This window comes from Crotalus tigris, unplaced genomic scaffold (assembly GCF_016545835.1).
Source record: "Crotalus tigris isolate CLP2741 ecotype Arizona unplaced genomic scaffold, ASM1654583v1 scf7180000018954.1357295, whole genome shotgun sequence".
Taxonomy (NCBI): domain Eukaryota; kingdom Metazoa; phylum Chordata; class Lepidosauria; order Squamata; family Viperidae; genus Crotalus; species Crotalus tigris.
This window is the reverse complement of record NW_024097293.1, coordinates 1,149,948-1,170,975: the sequence shown is the minus strand read 5'-3', so window position 1 is coordinate 1,170,975 and position 21,028 is coordinate 1,149,948. Positions and strand designations below refer to the sequence as shown.

At 36.1% G+C, this 21,028-nt stretch overlaps 2 protein-coding genes across 3 annotated transcripts; both read right to left on the bottom strand.

The window, feature by feature from the left end:
* Positions 1-400: 400 nt before the first annotated feature.
* On the bottom strand, positions 401-4,595 carry LOC120314590 (olfactory receptor 1-like). 2 transcript variants are annotated; one of them, XM_039357853.1, is made up of 2 exons: positions 4,561-4,595; positions 401-1,458 (listed from the first exon to the last, which is right to left on the bottom strand). In XM_039357853.1, exon 2 carries the CDS (start codon positions 1,426-1,428, stop codon positions 451-453), a length of 978 nt encoding a protein of 325 aa, XP_039213787.1. In that variant the 5' UTR covers positions 1,429-1,458; positions 4,561-4,595; the 3' UTR covers positions 401-450. The 2 variants fall into 2 exon arrangements, with proteins under 2 accessions (XP_039213787.1, XP_039213786.1); XM_039357852.1 differs by lacking the exon at positions 4,561-4,595 and adding an exon at positions 3,062-3,121.
* A 13,841-nt stretch (positions 4,596-18,436) lies between these two features.
* LOC120314598 (olfactory receptor 10C1-like) lies at positions 18,437-19,388 on the bottom strand. Its single transcript, XM_039357862.1, is given in 2 exon segments — positions 18,437-18,583; positions 18,585-19,388. Coding segments are annotated over 2 exon segments (951 nt in total).
* Between the last annotated feature and the right edge of the window lie 1,640 nt (positions 19,389-21,028).

Genomic DNA, 21,028 nt, shown 5'->3' with positions numbered 1-21,028 from the left:
CTGATTTTTATTCTCAGAATAGATATGAGAGATAAGGGAAAAACACAAGAAAAATGGTATAACATGTTCTAGTTGAGAATATTTAGAATATTTAGAATATTTTCAAAAGCTCACTGAACCATTTTTATACATATACAACATCCAAATACATAATTGTATGAAAACATTTTGAAAAACACAATAACTATTAGGAAAAATTAGTTTGCATAGAACTTTATACTTCCTAGAATCCATAATAAAAATATGCTAAAAGGAATCATCATACAAATTCATGCAGTGAAAAGAAAGAATTGCAAGAAAAAGATGGAAGTCAGTGTATTTCAATCCTGGTACCTATAAATATTCCCAACATGATCATGTTCAGAATCCTCCCCTTTAAATAAGAAAACATTTAAAAATCTTTTATTTAATATATTTTATTGAGATTCAACATTAATACTAGCTAATGAATTAAGCACTGACAGATAGTTTGGGATACCTTTGGCCCAAAATGATCACTTTGCTGTAAAGTTGTCTTAGGGCTTTATGAACTTCTTTGTTTCTTAAAGAGTAAATTAGGGGATTCACCAAAGGTGTCATTACTGTATAAAAAATGGAGAAGATTTTATTGAGGGGTCTCATAGTGGGAGAGTCTGGCAGCATGTAGACAATGATTAATGTGCCATAATAGAGGCAAACTACAACGAGATGAGAAGAACAAGTTGAAAAGGCTTTTTGCCTTCCAATAGTGGATTTGATTTTTATAATAGTGCCAATAATGCAGATATAAGAGATGAGAGTCAATAGAAAAGGGGCAACTGTAAAAATAACAGTCATGAAGAAGGCAATGGGTTCAATAAAATTTCTATTATTGCAGGATAATTTCTCCAGTGGGAGAAAATCACAAAAATAATGGTCTATGACATTAGAGCCACAGAAGGGCGATGAATCCATGAGAGCCACCAGAATGCCATTGAATATCAAACTATTTATCCATATTCCAGCTATAAGCTGGAAACAGAATTTTATATTCATAACAGAAGTGTAGGGCAAAGGTCTACAAATTGCCACAAAGCGATCATAAGACATTGCAGCCAAAAGATAGGTTTCTATACCTGCACAAATCCCAAATATATGACATTGGGCAAGGCATCCATGTAGAGTTATAGTTCTGTCACCAGTCAACAAATTGGCCAACAGTTTGGGTAAGATGGTGGAGCTATAACAAGCATCCAGCAAAGACAAATTTGCCAAGAATAAATACATTGGGGTATGAAGATGGTGATTCGACACAACTAGCAGAAAGATGAGAAGGTTTCCAGTTATTGTCATCAGATAAATCACCAAGAAGAACCAGAAAAGAAGAATCTGCAGCTCCGGAAAAGTCTCTAAACCCAGAAGGATGAATTCTTGAATGGCTGTCTGGTTTCTCTTTTCTATATCTGGCATTTCCTTAATTCATGAAATGTCTCATCAGATCTAGAATATAAGTTTTTAAAAATGCATGTTTAAATCCAAAATATTGAAAACTCTCTTATTTCTCTGTCTCTGTCTCTGTTTAATAAATACTTATTTCAGGAATAGTGGATAACTAATGTTCTCAAGTGTTCCTCTCCTATACTGTATCAAAAAAATAGTTGTGAGGAATATATGACTAAAAAGTAAGTATTATTAGTCAAGTTTTCACATAAGTGTGTTTTCTCCTATTTTCTGTCTTGGAAATCATGATTTCTGATGGTTATGATAAGCAAAATCCAATTTTTTTAGGGAATGAAACTGAAGCATAGCCCTGTTGCAACATTCATAAAAATGTTTTCCTTTGGTCAGTCCTCAATCAACTTGTTCTGCAAATCATATTATTAAAAATGCCCATGTAGTACATATAATATATAAATCCCATAGCTATTCTAGTCAATTTCATTTGATTAAAACATGTCCATACTGCATTGTTTCTTAAGAGAATTCTTAGAAATAATAGCTATATAGAACAGATCCACTGAAAAAGAGTATTCTTATCATACACACAGTGGCCAATTGGAGTAGAGATGCTTCCCACAATAAAATGAACCACGAAGAGAGAGTTGCATTATGTACCCCAACATGTTAGAAAGCACACTTTTCATTGTGTATCAGGAAAGGACAGGTGGAGGCATTCACCCTGATAGGCCAGGGGCAAATAGAACAAATGATGTTATGTACTTTTATCCTCAAAAACTGATCGGTGGCTCATGCTGAATCATGAGCAAGCTGGTTGCTTGGGTAGCCCAAGGATCTTTATTTTCCGTCTCCACTACTACTTCTTGATCACTTTTCTTCAAGAATGACAGTAAAACTCTTAGTTGACCTATGTCAATATGGCCTTTCTATCCACTCTTTGCTTCCTCTAGAATGAGAGAATGTGAAAACCAAGAGTTTTCAATATTGCATGGAATATTCTAACTTTGGAAATGTAAGTTCTTTGCTGACTCTATTCCTGCATAAAGGAAAATAGTTTCCCTTTAGTCCTTCATTAATCACTGCAAATGTTTTTCTTTAAACAATTATATAATTGTTTAAAGAAAATTGTCCAGCCTAGATGAGTTCAAATCGCCAGGACCAGATGGATTACACCCCAAGGTTCTCAAGGAACTGGCAGATGTGATATCGGAATCACTGAACTATATTTTTCAAAGATCCTGGAACACAGGGGAACTACCAGAGGACTGGAAAAGAGCCGATGTAGTTCCCATCCTCAAAAAAGGAAAAAAAACGGATTCAGGAAATTACAGACCTATTAGCCTGACCTCAATACCTGGGAAGATCCTGGAAAAGATAATCAAACAACGAATCAACGAACACCTAGAGGCAAACAAAGTCATTACTAAAAGACAACATGGGTTTGTCAAAAATAGATCATGCCAGACAAATCTTATTGCATTCTTTGACCAAGTGACAAAATTAGTGGATCAGAGGAATGCTGTGGACATAATTTACTTGGACTTCAGTAAGGCATTTGATAAAGTAGATCACAACCTACTACTTGATAAGATAGAAAAATGTGGGGAGACAGAATCACTACCAGATGGATCCGTAGCTGGCTTACCGGCCGTACTCAGCATGTGGTCCTCAATGGAACTGCATCTATATGGAGGGAAGTGTGTAGTGGGGGGCCCCAGGGCTCTGTTCTGGGCCAGTGCTCTTCAACATCTTCATCAACGATTTGGACGAAGGGATAGATGGGGAACTCATCAAATTTGCAGATGACACCAAGCTGGCAGGAATAGCCAACACTCCAGAAGACAGGCTTAAGATACAGAAGGATCTGGACAGACTTGAACACTGGGCACTAACTAACAAAATGAAATTCAATGGTGAAAAAAGCAAGGTTCTACATTTAGATAAAGAAAAACCAAATGCACAAGTACAGCATAGGTGGCACCATGCTCAATAGTAGTAACTGTGAGAGAGATCTTGGAGTCCTAGTAGACAATCACCTAAATATGAGCCAGCAGTGTGCTGCAGCTGCCAAAAAGGCCAACACAGTGCTAGTCTGCATTAACAGAGGGATAGAATCAAGATCACATGAAGTATTAATACTACTCTTCAATGCCTTGGTAAGGCCACACTTGGAATACTGCATCCAGTTTTGGTCACCACGATGTAAAAAAGATGTTGAGACTCTAGAAAGAGTACAGAGAAGAGCAACAAAGATGATTAGGGACTGGAGGCTAAAACATATAAGGAATGGTTGTTAGAATTGGGTATGTCTAGTTTAATGAAGAGAAGGACAAGGGGGGACATGATAGCAGTATTCCAATATCTCAGGGGCTGCCATAAAGAAGAGGGAATTAAGCTATTTTCCAAAGCACCTGAAGGCAGGACAAGAAGCAATGGGTGGAAACTAATCAAGGCGAGAAGCAACCTAGAACTAAGGAGAAACTTCCTGACAGTGAGAACAATTAATCAGTGGAACAGCCTGCCTCCAGAAGCAGTAAATGCTCCAACACTGGAAGTTTTTAAGAAGAGACTGGACAGCCATTTGTCCGAAATGGTGTAGGGTTTCCTGCCTGAGCAGGGGGTTGGACTAGATGACCTCCAAGGTCTCTTCCAACTTTACTACTATTATATATTATTATATATAATATTTAATTAATATTATTATATATTATTATAATATATCCATCCATATAATTATTTGTGACTCAGTGAAAGAGAGATATCCCTTTGCAAGTATCCAAAATGTTACCTTCCCTAAAAGACAGAACTTGTCCTTTAGTTGCCAACAATGAGCTAGGAAACCTTTATTCTGTATCCAAAATTCTTTGGAGGGATAATGCTAGGGCTGGAGTCACACATTACCAACATGTATGATTTTTTAAAAAATGGATTGTTGAATAAATCACAGTGGCTGGACCCACATTAAAATCATGATTCCCAGCTATAATCATTTTCTTCTCAAAGCATGATGAACCAAAATAAACCCATATTACAGTTTAGCATAATTTGGGAAGCCTGCCAATATCTTTATGTAAAACTATATCATGAAAGAGGACCTTATCTTCCCAGAACATACAATAATACTGAAGTTGGATTGAAACTTACCTGTAACAAGTAACTGGCCTAGTAACTGATCTTCCACGACTTAATGTTACTATTTCTTCAAATTATTTATAAATAATTTCCATGCTGGATAAATTTGAACATTTCCTACTATGAGACAGAAATGTTTTTAAATACTTTTCATAAACATTTAAAATAATTAATCCTGGGAGATTTGCTGCTAATTTGTTCATTTTTTATGCAAATGAATAGTGAATCCCAAAGGATATCTAGCATTAACAACTTTCCCTTTAGATTTCTGTGTTGTTTAGATATTAATAATTTGTTAATCCATTTGAATATTTTTCAATAAATTCATCCCAAGTATTCATCTGGCCAAATTCAGACATATATATTTTTTACATTATATATGTTATTTACTGATTGAAGGCTGGATATGGACGGCTTGTTCTAGAACATCCAGATGGGGATGAAAGCCATCATAATGGCATCCTGACCCTTTTTTAGTGTCATGACACATATAAAATGGGTCAGGGTTTCAATTGTCTGGTTCCAGCAGCATTTTGATTTTTCAAGTTTTTTTGCAGACACCATTGGTTGCAGAATAGAACCAGGGCTTTTTTTGTCATAGAACGCTCAGAACAGAGTTCCGGCACCTTTTTTGGATGGAAACTTGTAGGGTAGGCAAGGCGGATTGTATGATGTGTGTGAGTTCTGGCACCTTTTTTTTTACGAAAAAAGCACTGAATAGAACTATAGACCTATATAAGAATCTCTACCTACTGCACCCCCTTTATGGATTACTGCCTTGTCGTGGCGAAGGGGCTTGTGTAACTCAATGAAGCTATAAGCTATGCCGTGCAGGGCCACCCAAGATGGACAGGTCATAGCAGAGAGTTCTGACAAAATGTGATCCATGGAGAAGGAAATGGCAAACCACTCCAGTATCTTTGCCATGAAAACCCCATGGACAGTACTAAAAGGAAAAAAGATATGACGCTGGAAGATGAGCCCCTCAGGTCGGAAGGTGTCCAATATGCTACTGGGGAAGAGCAGAGGGCTAGTACTAGTAGCACCAGAAAGAATGAAGCGACTGGGCCAAAGCCGAAAGGACGCTCAGCTGTGGATATATCTGGTGGTGAAAGGAAAGTCCGATGCTGTAAAGATTTTTTCTCCATAGGAACCTGGAATGTAAGATCCATGAATCAAGGCAAGCTAGACGTAGTCAAAAAAGAGATGACAAGACTGAACATCGACATCTTAGGAATCAGCGAACTAAAATGGACAGGAATGGGTGAATTTAACTCAGATGACCATCAGGTATACTACTGTGGGCAAGAATCCCTCAGAAGAAATGGAGTAGCCTTCATAGTCAATAAAAGAATAGGAAAAGCAATACTGGGATACAATCCCCAAAATGACAGAATGATCTCAATTCGAATCCAAGGCAAACCATTCAATATCACAATAGTCCAAATCTATGCCCCAACCACTGGTGCTGAAGAGGATGAAATTGACCGGTTCTATGAAGCCCTACAGCACCTTATAGAATTAACACCAAAAAATGATGTCCTTATCATCATGGGGGATTGGAATGCTAAGGTAGGAAGCCAAAAGATAACCGGAATAACAGGCAAGTTTGGCCTTGGAGTACAAAATGAAGCAGGGCACAGGCTAATAGAATTTTGTCAAGAGAATACGATGGTCATAACAAACACTCTTTTCCAACAACCCAAGAGACGGCTCTACACATGGACATCACCAGACGGTCAACATAGAAATCAGATTGACTATGTGCTCTGCAGCCAAAGATGGAGAAGCTCTATACAGTCAGTAAAAACAAGACCAGGAGCTGACTGTGGCTCAGATCATGAGCTTCTCATTGCAAAATTTAGGCTTAAATTGAAAAAAGTAGGGAAAAGCACTAGGCCACTCAGGTATGAACTAAATCATATTCCTGATGAATATACAGTAGAGGTGACAAATAGATTTAAGGAATTAGATCTGATAGACAGAGTGCCTGAAGAACTATGGATGGAAGTTCGCAACATTGTACAAGAGGTAGCAACTAAAACCATCCCAAAGAAAAAGAAATGCAAGAAAGCAAAATGGCTGTCTGAGGAAGCTTTGCAAATAGCTGAGGAAAGAAGGGAAGCGAAAGGCAAAGGAGAAAGAGAAAGATACACCCAATTGAATGCAGAATTCCAGAGAGTAGCTAGAAGAGATAAGAATGCCTTCTTAAATGAACAGTGCAAAGAAATAGAAGAAAACAACAGAATAGGGAGGACCAGAGATCTCTTCAAAAAAATTGGAGATATGAAGGGAACATTTCATGCAAAGATGGGCATGATAAAGGACCAAAATGGCAGAGACCTAACAGAGGCAGAAGAGATTAAGAAGAGATGGCAAAACTACACAGAAGAACTATACAAGAATGAGCTTAACATCCCAGATAACCACAATGAGATGGTCACTGACCTCGAACCAGACATCCTAGAATGTGAAGTGAAATGGGCCTTAGAAAATCTGAGCAACAACAAAGCTAGTGGAGGTGACAGTATTCCAGCTGAGCTATTCAAAATCTTAAAAGACGATGCAGTAAAAGTGCTACACTCAATTTGCCAGCAAATTTGGAAAACTCAACAGTGGCCACAGGATTGGAAAAGGTCAGTTTACATTCCAATTCCAAAGAAAGGCAATGCCAAAGAATGTTCAAACTATCGCACCATTGCACTCATTTCACATGCTAGTAAAGTTATGCTTAAAATCCTACAAGCTAGACTCCAGCAGTATGTGGATCGAGAACTACCAGAAGTACAGGCAGGATTTCGAAGAGGCAGAGGAACTAGAGATCAAATTGCCAACATACGCTGGATCATGGAGAAAGCTAGGGAGTTCCAGAAAAACATCTACTTCTGCTTCATTGACTATGCAAAAGCCTTTGATTGTGTGGATCACAACAAATTGTGGCAAGTTCTTAAAGAGATGGGAGTACCAGACCATCTCATTTGTCTCTTGAGAAACCTATATGCGGGTCAAGAAGCAACAGTGAGAACTGGACACGGAACCACTGATTGGTTCAAAATTGGAAAAGGAGTCCGGCAAGGCTGTATACTGTCGCCCTGCCTATTTAACTTGTATGCAGAGCACATCATGAGAAAGGCAGGGCTAGATGAATCAAAAGTTGGAATTAAGATTGCCGGGAGAAATATCAACAACCTAAGATATGCAGATGATACCACTCTAATGGCAGAAAGTGAAGAGGAACTAAAGAGCCTCTTGATGCGGGTGAAGAAGGAGAGTGCAAAAGTTGGCTTGAAACTCAACATTAAGAAAACCAAAATCATGGCATCCGGCCCTCTCAATTCCTGGCAAATAGATGGGGAAGAAATGGAGGTAGTGACAGATTTTATTTTTCTGGGCTCCAAGATCACCTCAGATGGGGACTGCAGCCAAGAAATTAAAAGACGCTTGCTCCTGGGGAGGAAAGCTATGGCAAATCTAGATAGCATACTAAAAAGCAGAGACATCACCCTGCCAACAAAAGTGCGTATAGTCCAGGCCATGGTTTTCCCAGTTGCAATGTTTGGCTGTGAAAGTTGGACCATAAGAAAGGCTGAGCGCAAAAGAATTGAGGCCTTCGAATTATGGTGCTGGAGAAGACTCCTGCGAGTCCCTTGGACTGCAAGGCGTTCAAACCGGTCAGTCCTAGAAGAGATCAACCCTGACTGTTCTTTAGAAGGCCAGATCCTGAAGTTGAAACTCAAATATTTTGGCCACCTAATGAGAAGGAAGGACTCACTGGAGAAGAGCCTAATGCTGGGAAAGATTGAGGGCAATAGAAGAAGGGGACGACAGAGAATGAGATGGCTGGATGGAGTCACTGAAGCTGTAGGTGTGAACTTAAATGGTCTCCAGAAGATCGTAGAGGACAGGAAGACCTGGAGGAACGTTGTCCATGGGGTCGCGATGGGTCGGACACGACTTCGCAATTAACAACAACAACAACAACCTACTGCACAAAAATAATTCATGCTACCATATATGACTGCTAAGCAGTATACTTTCTTTGATGATCTCTTATTATTCTCTTGAGATGTTCTTATATTCCACTTTCTGTAAATCAGAAACTTAATTATTTTCTGTTGCAATCCTCATGGAAGATTGGTGTTATCTAACAGGAACAGTAAAACAAGATGACCAAAGACAGAAAAATTTTGAGTCTCTATTTCCAATGAGAAAAATTCTGAACTAGACCTCTTTGAAACAACTGAAATAATTAAGTCTACACAAAATTATTTCTACTGATTTAAACATTAAAAAAGAAGATTAAAAACATCTCTTCACAAAGAATGGGATTACTACAGAATTCAAAAACAAAACAAAAAACTATGAGACTGCCTTCCAAATAGAACTTCCTCTAGGGAAAATATTTTTTTCTAAAATTCTTTTAAACATATTAATGGCTATATATAATAATGTCTACTGATTATCTTAAATATAAGACATGGCATTCCATTTCAGGTCCTGGGAATGATATTCCATTTTAGATCCTGAGAAACATAAATAACAGGGTATCATTGCAACTATTTTTTGTTTTTCAGATGGTACATAAGTGCCTGGCACTTTGCTTTAAAATGGAAAGGAGGATTTGATCAGCATTGAAACTATCCATCATGGTATTAAGCAGGGCTTTTTTTCTCATAGAACTCCCAGAACGGAGTTCCGGCACCTTTTTTGGATGGAACGTTGTACGGTAGGCAAGGCGGGTTGTATGATGTGTGTGAGTTCCGGCACTTTTTTTTTTTTTTTTTTTAGAAAAAATGCACTGGTATTAAGTTAAATCATCATTTGGCAGAAATTAAAATATCACTAGTACAGAGATCCAAACTTTATACTTTTTTATAGAAATAGTCCTAACGGAACTATTCAGATTTAATACATCTGTTGTTTTTCACCTGAAGTTTATGAGTCAGTTCATCCTAATCTCTTATTTATTATACAATTTTAGCATCTACAGTAGTAGTTTCTTAGCTCTCTGCACTGTGGCAGACTCAACATGCAACCTGTTTAAAATTCATAATTCTATATTTTTTTCTTCACATGCTGAACATATTAGCTAAGTAACCTATTTTTTTAGTATTGTTTAGCTTCAACATTACCTTAGCATTTGTATTTATATTATATTTTAGCTAAAATTACTTTAAAATGTAATCTGTTCAGAAGTCAACATTCTGAATTTCATGTAATAAAAACATAAGCAATTAAGTAACTTAATTTTTTGGCATTTCATCCTCACCATTAGTACCTTAGGCAGTTCCTTCTTGATCTCTGTAATCTTTTCAAACTTTTTTCTTTTTACAGTAGAAACTTTCTAACTTGAGTAAAGAAGTAATAGAATTAAGCAAATGAGTACTTCATTATTTAAAGATAGGCAAAATATGGAAGAGAGTGCTATAAAAATAATTTGGTTTCATTTAAAAGTATAGATTCAATTTTTGTTGTTAGTCCTTTGTCTCCAAACATTTGAATTAAGGAAATTGCAGAATGATGCAGCCATTGTGCTAGATTACATTGCTAAATCACAATTAGATACTGAATGACTTTGCCCATCACAGTAAAACACATTATCATGTGAATCTCTCTTTTATTCTAATGTATTAATTTTAAAATGTCTTCCCAAGTACAGAAGTTTCTAAAAGTAAAACTTACTAGCTACAAGTTACTCTCAGATTCACTGATGTTCCAAAACTCAGCATAGATGTTTTTTTCAAGTTCTTGTAGGAAGCAGTAGCACACTTTGTACATTCTCCATGATAAAAATAACTGTCCTTAAAATATTTTCCATTAACTCTTAAATTAGAGGAGATTTGCTGTTAATCTTTTGGTTTTCTGAGGAAACTATGAGGTAATCCATGTCCAAATCCCGAAGATGCCTTTATCAATCAGTTATCCTGGGGATATTTGACTTATTCAATGTTCATTCATTTCAAAGATTAGTTGATGCATTTGAAATCTTTTTTCAAGAAGCACATTTTAAGAGTCTGCAAGGTACAATCATACACAAATAACTGATTTGCTGTACTATATTTGCTTGTAGAATATACCCATATATTTACCATCCACACTCTGTAATATCTTGGAATCTCTCCCAGGCAATTATAAAAATAATTGTTTTACTCTATTGATCATTCATTTTGATCTGTGAGGAAAGTAATATCTTGGACCAGAGGTCCCCAACTTTTTGAGCACCAGGGACCGGTTCCGTGGAGTGAGGTTTTTCTGCGGACAAAGGAGTATGGTTTCATGTACTACCTGCATCCTGCGGATGGGGCTTTGCTTGTTCATGCGGCCCAGTTTCTCACGTGCTGCAGCCTGATGCCAGTCCATGGACTGGGGGTTGGGGACCCCTGCCTTGGACTGTAAAATGTTCTTTGTCCTAAACATAAGAATACATTAATTTCTGGATGCTAATGCACTGATTCCACTATTCTATAAGGGCAAATTTTAAATAACTTAAGTTTAACTTAACAGGAAAGAAATCTTCTATTCCATTCTGGAATTCTAATCAAGAAAGCTTTTTGAAAAATAGATAGATACTATAACTCATACTGTACAATTTTCACCCAATGTAAGAAAGATCAGTTTGAAACTGAGAGTTACCCACTGTAAGGCAGGCAACATAAAGTCACAAGGGTCACTTTCTCTTACTCAGATAGTAATCTCATGATAACATCACAGTGACCATAATTTCTTTTTCTGACAGGCACCATCAGGCAAAGTGATTGGTCTCTCCTTTTCAGGTAAGACATATCAGCCTTGGACTGTACTTAATTATTACTGAAGTAAGCCAAACTCTCCCACACAAATTTCCTTTCTAATCAGGCAAAGGCCTTACCTTCATAATTTTTCAATGGAAGGTGATATATATATACAAGCTCATCTCTGTCCATTATGGAATAGGTGCACGTATGTACATAGCTACCCACAATTGAGAGTGGGAGATGGAAACAGGTCCTTTATGAATCTAAGAGACTACTAGAAGATTTTAGATACATATTTTAAGATACATATTTTATTTTTAAGCTAGTTATTATGCAATGAGTTTTTCTGATTCTAGATTGAATTTGGTATTTTTAGTTCACAACAATGTCCATATTTTTTTTACCTAAGCTTGTTTTGATGGCTCATTTTGGTGCTTTGGCTGCTGTAGAGGCATCTGGGATGCTCTCTTATTTGATGTGTTATGTTTGGTGATCGATGAGGCATTGACGAAGCAGCAGGTGCAACAACAACTCTTTATTTAAGGTTTAATAGAAGCCTGGATAACTGCCATTCCACCCCTATTTATACACTCAGCAACTAGGCAGCAGCCAATAGGATTCAAGTATTAGTTCCCACAAGTTAATGAGTATGTAGACAGAGAGTCTGGCACTTAATTGACAGAGTCTTATGACCGTTTTTTTCAACATTTTCAAGTAATTCATATCAATACATTATATGATGGATTATGGATTAGTTATTCACGACAGAAGAAAAACCATTGCCTATTTCCATTGAAACCTAAGAATAATTTAAAAATGTATATTTCTGAGATATTTCAGACATCTTCTAAAGAATGACCAATGGCTTCATGTTATTATGGTATCAATGAATTTGAATTTAAAATTGATTTATTTGTTTGTTTATTTAATACATTTATGTCCTGTCCATCTCACTCTCCAAAGTGATTCTGAGCAGCTTACAATAATTTGTAACATCCATAAATTGTAATTTGAATGTTTTGGATTTCCCAAAGAATGTATTTGTAGATTTATGGAAACATTAAATATTAAAACTATGTTAATATTATATTGAAATATATACCAGAACTTTGGAATTTGACTGTTAGGAAATACGGGTGTACCATGCATGGAGAATACAGCCTAAAAGAACTGTACTGAGAAATTGGAGAAGTGTTGCATTTCAGATGCTAAAAACTGGCTTTGGAAATGTATAATTCTTCCTGGAAAAAGCAACCTTTTCTACTAACCAAAGTATAAAGCAATATGTGTTATACTGGCAGACATTTTATATTCATAATAATATTTTATGACTAATTGTCCTATCTAGGTAGTTCTTGACTTACGATGGACTACCTAAAAGCTACTTAAGACCCAATTTCAAAGTTCCAATATCAGGCCCTTCTCATGATCATGTGATCACATTTGGGCACTTTGCTGTAAAAACCTATGTGTCTTCAGAGCTTTTCAATTTTTTGACCCATTTTAAATCCGTTTCAGAAAATTTATCCTGAAAGCTGATAGGTTCAAATTAATAAAGAAATCAAAATAATTTATTGTATTTACTGTTCTAATGCTGGATGCTGAAAATGAAAACAGCATTTATTTCAAGGCATTCACAGAAATAGTGAAGGAGATGATTCAAGATGTAGCAGCAACAGAATGATAAAATCTCTGCTTATTTTTTGTGTGATGTGAGACAGATGTAAAAAGGCGTGGCACTTTGGCTGTATGGTCATAGCCAGCATCTTGCCTAACTGAGCAAACACACCTCTTGCAAATATTACTATTTTGTTCATTCTCTCTGGAAAAAGCAAAAACTGCAGATCTGATTTCACATTCAACCTAGATCCTGGACATGTGCAGATGAAGCTTCACTCATTTGCCTGCCACTTGTGTGGCCCATTTCCTAACAAGCCTCTGAGCCTCAGGGTTTGGAAACCCCTGGTCTACTTGTGACTGATGAGCATTTTCATACCCCAATGTATTTCTTCCTGGGAAATTTGTCTTGCCTACACACATGCCATAGTTCTGTCTTGCTGCCAAAACTATTGGCAAACTTGCTGATTGTTGAGAGAACCATCATTATCCATGGGTGTCTAGCACAATATTTTTGCACAATAAATTCAAAAATTTTGCATTTTGTGCAACTTTAGAAACATATTTTTTTACTGTCATGATATATGATTGGCAATTTGTAGTCCATCTATGCTAATACTATGAATAGGAAATTTTGTATTCTGTGGACCTCTGGGAAGCCATAACGTCATCAGAGGAGGTCTGTGAAGACTTGAATAAATGTTATGATTTAAATCTTGAGTTAAGTCTTAGGGGTCTGTGGCCATGGTCCATGGCCACAAAAAGCATTTAGAGGGGGTCTGTGATGAAGAAAAGGTTGAGAATCACTGAATACATAACCAAGGGCTTAGTCCATCAGTGTTCTGATGAGGTTTAATCAACTTTTTACCTGGGGAAAGGCATTTTTTTTTTTTTTTTACTTTTCAGGATGGGCACTCTCATTCAGAATTTGGGGTTTTGAATGCTTCCTTCTTACTAAAGAAAAGGCTTTCAGAATAATTTTCTCTATGACCATCAAGCTGAGGAGAAGATATTGAAAGTTATTAGTCTCTGGATAGAGAGAGGGAGTGTGGAAATGTGTTAACTGTGTTTTTAACTGCTATAAAGATGATCAGAAAACATTTCTTTATTTTTTTTCTTTTTCTCTCTCTTTTCTTAATCTATTTATCTTTCTTTTTCCTTTTCCCTTTTCTTATATTTTTATATCTCTTTTATTTTTTTTAATCTTTTTGTTTGGAGCTTTATTGTTTAGTACACAATAATCTAAGCACATTCTGAATTTTAATTATATTAGGAATTTAGTTACTTTTTTAGCAGTGGAAGTGGTTATACCTGAGCCTAATTGGTAGAATAAAAGAACGCATCTAACAATAATTTTACTAGAGAACATGGCCTCAAAATGGAATAAATAATATCAATTAGTCATATTGATTGATTGAAATGATACCTAAAACCTATTGATTACTAAGGGCAATAGATCTACAGAAAGTTCCCAAAATATATTTCATTTCCTTTGTGTGTATACAAATTTTACTTTGCATATTTCTATGTAATCTGTCTACTGTTCATCTCTTGTGTCCTTCCTCAGTTAATACTATTTTATATTCTGATTCTAAGCTCTTGTTTATGTTTTCCACTGGTTCACCTGCTCTACAAAATAGAGAAGACTCTTAGCTGTAGAGATTTAAATAATTCAGGCTTTCCTACCAGTGTGTTATTTCTCCAATAAAGCTTATCTTTATTTTCTTTTAGATAAATAGCTTCCAAAATAAAAATGCCCATAACATTACATATATGAAGCAAAAAAACTGCATTAAATATATTACCCAGAAAAAAAATGCTCACACATATAGATTAGACTATAAATTGCTTGGAAAGATGCACAAAGGTCTGCAGAAAGCATTCAAAAACATTTCCTTAGATAAAATGCAAATGAATTTTCATGAATTGTTTTTTTTTAATTCACAACCTTGGGAAAGGAACTGAAAGTCAACTAGACAGATTGTTCCTCTGTTTGCTGTAATAGTTCTGGCTCCTGCTTCTAGCCCAATAAACCCTTGATTATATATTTTAAGAGGCAGTTAGGTATCTTGCCAGCATTTAGTTGAACATGACTGATATCAGAACTAAGTCAGGATAGGCTTGGTTAATATTTGGATGGGACACCATTTGGAAATTCAAATGTTATTGCATAAATTAAACTAAAAATCACAGAAGAAGACAAATTAGGTCCATAACCCTGCTAAGTGTGCTATATAGATAAAATAATCAAGACTCAAATTGATTGAGAGAAATCTTTATTTTAGCATGTTACAAACATCATCAGTAAAACACATTTCCTTTGGTTCTGTTCCACAAATTAGTCAATTCTTTCTTCTTGACTGTCACTCCAATTTAAAGGGGTGTAAAATGGAACATTGTAGTATTGAATTATATTAGTCCATCAAGCATATCAATCCAACAAATTCTGTAGGCTGAACAGCATATATTCAGTGTTTTTTGTAACATTAAAATGTATAGTCTCATACTTTTCCTAATTCATAATCTCCCTTCTATCCTTTGCAAATTTCTCTGTAGAGGGAATGAGAGATTGAAGAGAGATATAGGTATCTTCTAGAACCAATCTAGAACCAAGGAGAAATTTCCTGACAATTAGAACAATTAATCAATGGAATGACTTGCCTACAGAAGTTGTGGGTGCTCCATTTTTAAGAAAACATTAGACAATCATTTGTCTAATTTCCTGCTTGAGGAGGGGGTTGGACTACTCTGTTATTGGGTTATTTCTTTTTTATTCTTTGGATGGGAAAAATTAATCTCCTTTTTGCAATAAAGCAGCTTGACAACCCTGCAATAAAGACTTTTACAAGACTACAGTGCCACCTGGTGGTTACTTTATTCAGCTGGTTCATATTCCTGCCTTTCCCTTTGTATAGCTACATAACTTCCAAAAGTATATGTCACTCATTTAAAATCCACAACAATATATTTCTTTAAAAAATATACCAGAGACAAATTCTTGGTGTGTCTAATCACACTTGGCCAATAAAATATTCTATTCTATTACTGGTTGAGACAGAGACTTTAACATTGCTTCTTCCCATTGAGTCATTTTCAGTGACAGCATACTGAGTGAAGAGCCCTATCCTCATCTGTCTCTCCCCATTTGCCCTAGCAGTCAAAAATCCCCAGCATTACTTCTCACTGTCTTAGAGACTCATGATACCAATCTTCTACTGAAGAAGCTGCAACTGATTTCAGGGCAGTAACTTTCTCAGCACATGAGACTTTTCTGCCCTGCTAACCTTTAGCAGTTTCTAATTCCTCATGGTTTCATCAGCTAATGTAATTTTGATGGAGAAAAGTATCATAAGGTCCTCCTTCTGCTAGTCCAAATGAGTAGTCTATGGCCAGGAGCAAAATAGGACAGGTGAGAAACAGATACAAGGACAGCATTTCAAGATCCTTCTTGTTATGTCCTGGGCCCGTGATTGACAGAGCAGGTGCAGGAAGCTGCCCGGGCCAGACAGGCTTTCTCCAGCCTATTGCGCACGCGCAAAGCAGGAAAATATGTTGCATTTATTGGCTGACGCTGTTCCCTGCAAAAGGGTATAAAAGGGATCCGCACCATTTTGTGTTGATTCTGTTGAAGCTTGAATAAAGAAGCAACTGTTGTTACACTGCCTCATCTCAATGCCTTACCAACGCACAGAACAGAACACTTCTATCATTGCACCACTTACTCTACTGGTCAAATGGGATCATAGATGCAAAGAGATGATACAGTTACATCTAGTCTTCCCAAATTGTATCTTCAGGGCCACACCTCTAACAATTTCCAATGCCCAAGAATTCTGACAGCTGTAAACCCCAAACATCTGGAAACATATGTTTGGGAAACAGAATTTAGAATCACAACTGTATGGTATTTTGGCTGGGTGATAACCAAAACAAAATGTAAAGATTTTCTTCCCTCAGTTATTTAGGAGCACTGAAGACAAAAGATGCACCCTAAATGTGTGTGTCTGTATAAATTAAAACAACAAAATTTCCTGTATTAAATAATATATTATTTATTCTCAACAATTTATTCTTATACAATATCACTAAGATATTAGAATGTATAATTACTGCTATACAATATTGTTAATGGATATTAGTACTTTGCATTGGATTGCACATATTTTATTAGAAAGAAAAATAAATTGTTACATAATTCTGAAATACAGTACAATCAAACTAAATGTAAAGTAAAAAAAATCACCAATATTATTGGCTCTATTGACAAATAAAATAAAATGTAAACAACATGGGGATTTGATTGGGGGAAGGTTTTATTCATTTATTTTATTTATAGAGACTTTTTATTCTAACTTTTATTATTTTTTATAAATAACTCCAAGAAGTGAACATATCTTCTACTACTACTACTCTCATTTTCCCCACAACAAAACCTGTGAGATGAGTTGGGCTGAGAGAGAGTGACTGGTCCAAAGTCATTCTGCTGGCCCTTACGCTTAAAGCAAGACTTGAACTCAAGCTTCCTGTATTCTAGTCTCATACTTTAACAACTAGATCGTATTGGCTCTCTTATAATCTCTGTTGAACTAAATCACGTATTTCATTAGAAACAGATTTTGAAATGACATGAAGTAACAGAGTGACAGACATAGATTTTTTTCTATCTCTTTTTTCAAACTGTTTCCTGAAAAGGGCAGACAATTAATTGGGGGGGGGGAACTGTAGCTCAGCACTGGCAAATCCAAGAGCAATTCTGCCTCTTTATTTGTCTCTTTCTCCCAAAATACCATTTTTTGATACAGCCATGATCCTATTTCAAATATAACCAAATAGGTACTCCTGGAAGTGTTTCTTTTCTTTTAAATATGTTGCATTTCTTAAAGTTCTAAGATTGAAAAAAATTTCCAAGATACTGCATACATTTAACAAAATCAATTGCAACCTATCAGAGCTTTCTGTTTTACAGTGCAATGAACACTAACAACATTAACTTCTGTGTATCAATCAACTTCCTTTGAGTTTCTTGGGTAAAGAGGCAGAAGAGTTTCTTGGGTAAAGAGGCAGTACATGGCAGAATTCTTTAATGTTCCTAATCTCTTACATGCTATTTTAGAGAAAAATACAAATGTAATGATGTCCTCAAAGGAGTTTATTAGAGAATAAGACAATCATCTAAAAATAGTCAAATTACATGACAGTGATGTGGTCTTCCAATTATGTTCAATGTAGTAACAGTTTTTATCCTTTAAAATAATTTTTATTTAAAAAGTACATATATGATAAAAAATATTAAAGAGAATATGTAGTAAATTTTAGAGGAAAAGAAAGAAAAGGAAGGAAGAGAAGAGATAAAGAAAAAGGGAGATAGAAAAAAGAAAATAAAAGAACAGAAAACATGAAAAAATAAAGAAAAGGCACCTGAAAATTTGTGAAAGAATTTCCTCTCAGCAATACATTTTTTAAAAAATAGTTTAATAAAAACAAAATTACATATATTGTAGGAAATGCATTCAAAAGATACCAAAGAAAATGACATGTTAAAGAAAAAGGTATAATTTTTCAACTGCTTTTCTAAGCCCTTCTTTCACTTCCCTGTTTCTTAGACTGTATATCAGGGGATTGAACAAAGGAGTCATAATTGTATAAAACAGAGACAAGACTTTGTTGACATTTTGCAATACATCTGGTTTTGGGCAACACGTAGACAATGATCATTGTGCTGTAAAAAATAGACACCACCATGAGGTGTGAGGAGCAAGTTGAGAAAGCCTTCTTCCTCCCCCTGACAGATGACATTCTCATGATGGTGGAAATAATGAAAATATAAGAAGCCAAAGTTAAGAAGAAAGGAAACAAGATACACAAAGCAGATAATGAAATAGTTACAAGTTCAATCAAGTGAGTATCACTGCACGCTATTTTTAATATTGGGTGTAATTCACAAAAGAAATGATTGATTTCACTAGGGCCACAGAACTTTAACTGACACATTAAATATAAAATTATGCTCATGATAAATAAACTATGAATCCACGATCCAGCTATCAGCTGGAAGCAAACTCTATTGCTCATTAACATTGTGTAATGCAGTGGTTTACAGATTGCTACATACCTGTCATAGGACATTGTCACTAGGAGACAACATTCAGAAGCTGCCAAAAGACCAAAAAGACAATGTTGCAATATGCAGCCAATTACAGATACTGTTCTCCGCCCACCATATAAGACGCTAGCCAGTATCATTGGAAGGATGTTAGAACTATAACAGATCTCCAGGCAAGAGAGATTACCCAGGAAGAAATACATGGGGGTATGAAGTTGGGGATCAGTAACAACTAATAAAATGATGAGGATATTCCCAACCACAGTAACAAGGTAGATAAGTAAGAAGAGGCAGAAGATTGGAACTTGCAGATCTCCAATTCCTACAAATCCTATTAAATGGAATTCTGTGATTTCTATTTGGTTGTCTTGTTTTGTCTCTACCATGGCTGCAAATATGATACAAAATTCATTTGAGTTGCTCAGAATTTATTTTTGCACTTTTAGCTTTTAACTTAGAACCAAGGAACACAGTTATAAAGCAGTACATAAGCATGAGATACATAGTAGTGCATGAAAGTGGTTTTTATTTTAATAATTTCATACTTACATGCTACAATAGCACAACTTTGGAGGGCATGAGGAAAAAGTCATTTGAGAACATATCAATGAACATAACAAGACCAGAGAAAGATCAGATGTTGTATTTAGAAAACATCTTTATTGGCTTTTGTTTATTTCTGGAAAATGTCACTGAAGAGAAATTCAGTCAAGTATAAACATAGTGTTTATTTCACCATTCAGTTAACTAATATTCATTCTAAAGATGAACAAAAATCTTTCATAATTTATTCATTTCCTCTACTAAATAACAAAAATTAGAAAATGAGATTCAAAGTAAATTCCTTCTTCTTCTTTTTTTCTTAGTTGATGTTTCGTTCCCAAAACTTACTTAGTTTAGAGAATTTCCCATCTGAAGATGTATCCCTACTTTATTTATTCAAATCAGCCAAGAGTGATTAGGAGCTATCATATAGCTAAGCAATGGAATATTTACTTCTTCAGAAAATGTTCAGTCCCATTTGGAACTTTTGTGCAGTCTGTTCATCCCAATCATATTCTGTAAATATACATCCTGTTGTGGGATTATCAGATATGATAACTGACTTCCGGTTTTGTGTGGTAGAGACAAGTCATGGGCTTGAGGATTCTCTGCACCCCCATGGCTAATTTCGCCCTGCCAGGGAACCCTAAATGGGTCTAAGTTGCCCCGGAGAGGCAGAAAAAAAATAAAGGTGCTCCAGCGATTCTGGAACAGTGGCGGCCATTCCATTCAACTTGGCGAAAGCCTTCTAACTGGACAGGAGAAAGGCTGGCTGTATTGCATTGACTAGCCCAAGCTACTACCAACCAAAGTCGAAAAGTACTAACCAGCATAACTGATTAGTTGTGCTTGAAACTGGGTGAGGAATTCAATCTTCTCTTTTCTATTCTATATTTAATTTCCTGGAAAAGATCCCTAAGAAGCAAAATACCTCTGAAAGGGAAGGAGGGGGATTTTTGCCCCACCCTTATACTAACGGAAGCAGTGAATTAATCTTTTTATGGAGGATCAAAATATATGGAAGTGAAGTAAATATAAAACCTGAAATTTAAAACTTGTTGTTGTTGTTGTTGTTGTTGTTGTTGTTAATTGCGAAGTCGTGTCCGACCCATTGCGACCCCATGGACAACGTTCCTCCAGGTCTTCCTGTCCTCTACCATCTTCTGGAGTCCATTTAAGTTCTCACCTACTGCTTCAGTGACTCCATCCAGCCATTTCATTCTCTGTCGTCCCCTTCTTCTATTGCCCTCAATCTTTCCCAGCATTAGGCCCTTTTCCAGTGAGTCCTTCCTTCTCATTAGATGGCCAAAGTATTTGAGTTTCAACTTCAGGATCTGGCCTTCTAAAGAGCAGTCAGGGTTGATCTCTTCTAGGACTGACCGGTTTGAATGCCTTGCAGTCCAAGGGACTCGCAGGAGTCTTCTCCAGCACCATAATTCAAAGGCCTCAATTCTTTGCGCTCAGCCTTTCTTATGGTCCAACT

Coding starts and splice junctions, on each gene's coding strand:
- LOC120314590 (XM_039357853.1), bottom strand. CDS start 1,428: ATGCCAGATATAGAAAAGAGAAACCAGACAGCCATTCAAGAATTCATC.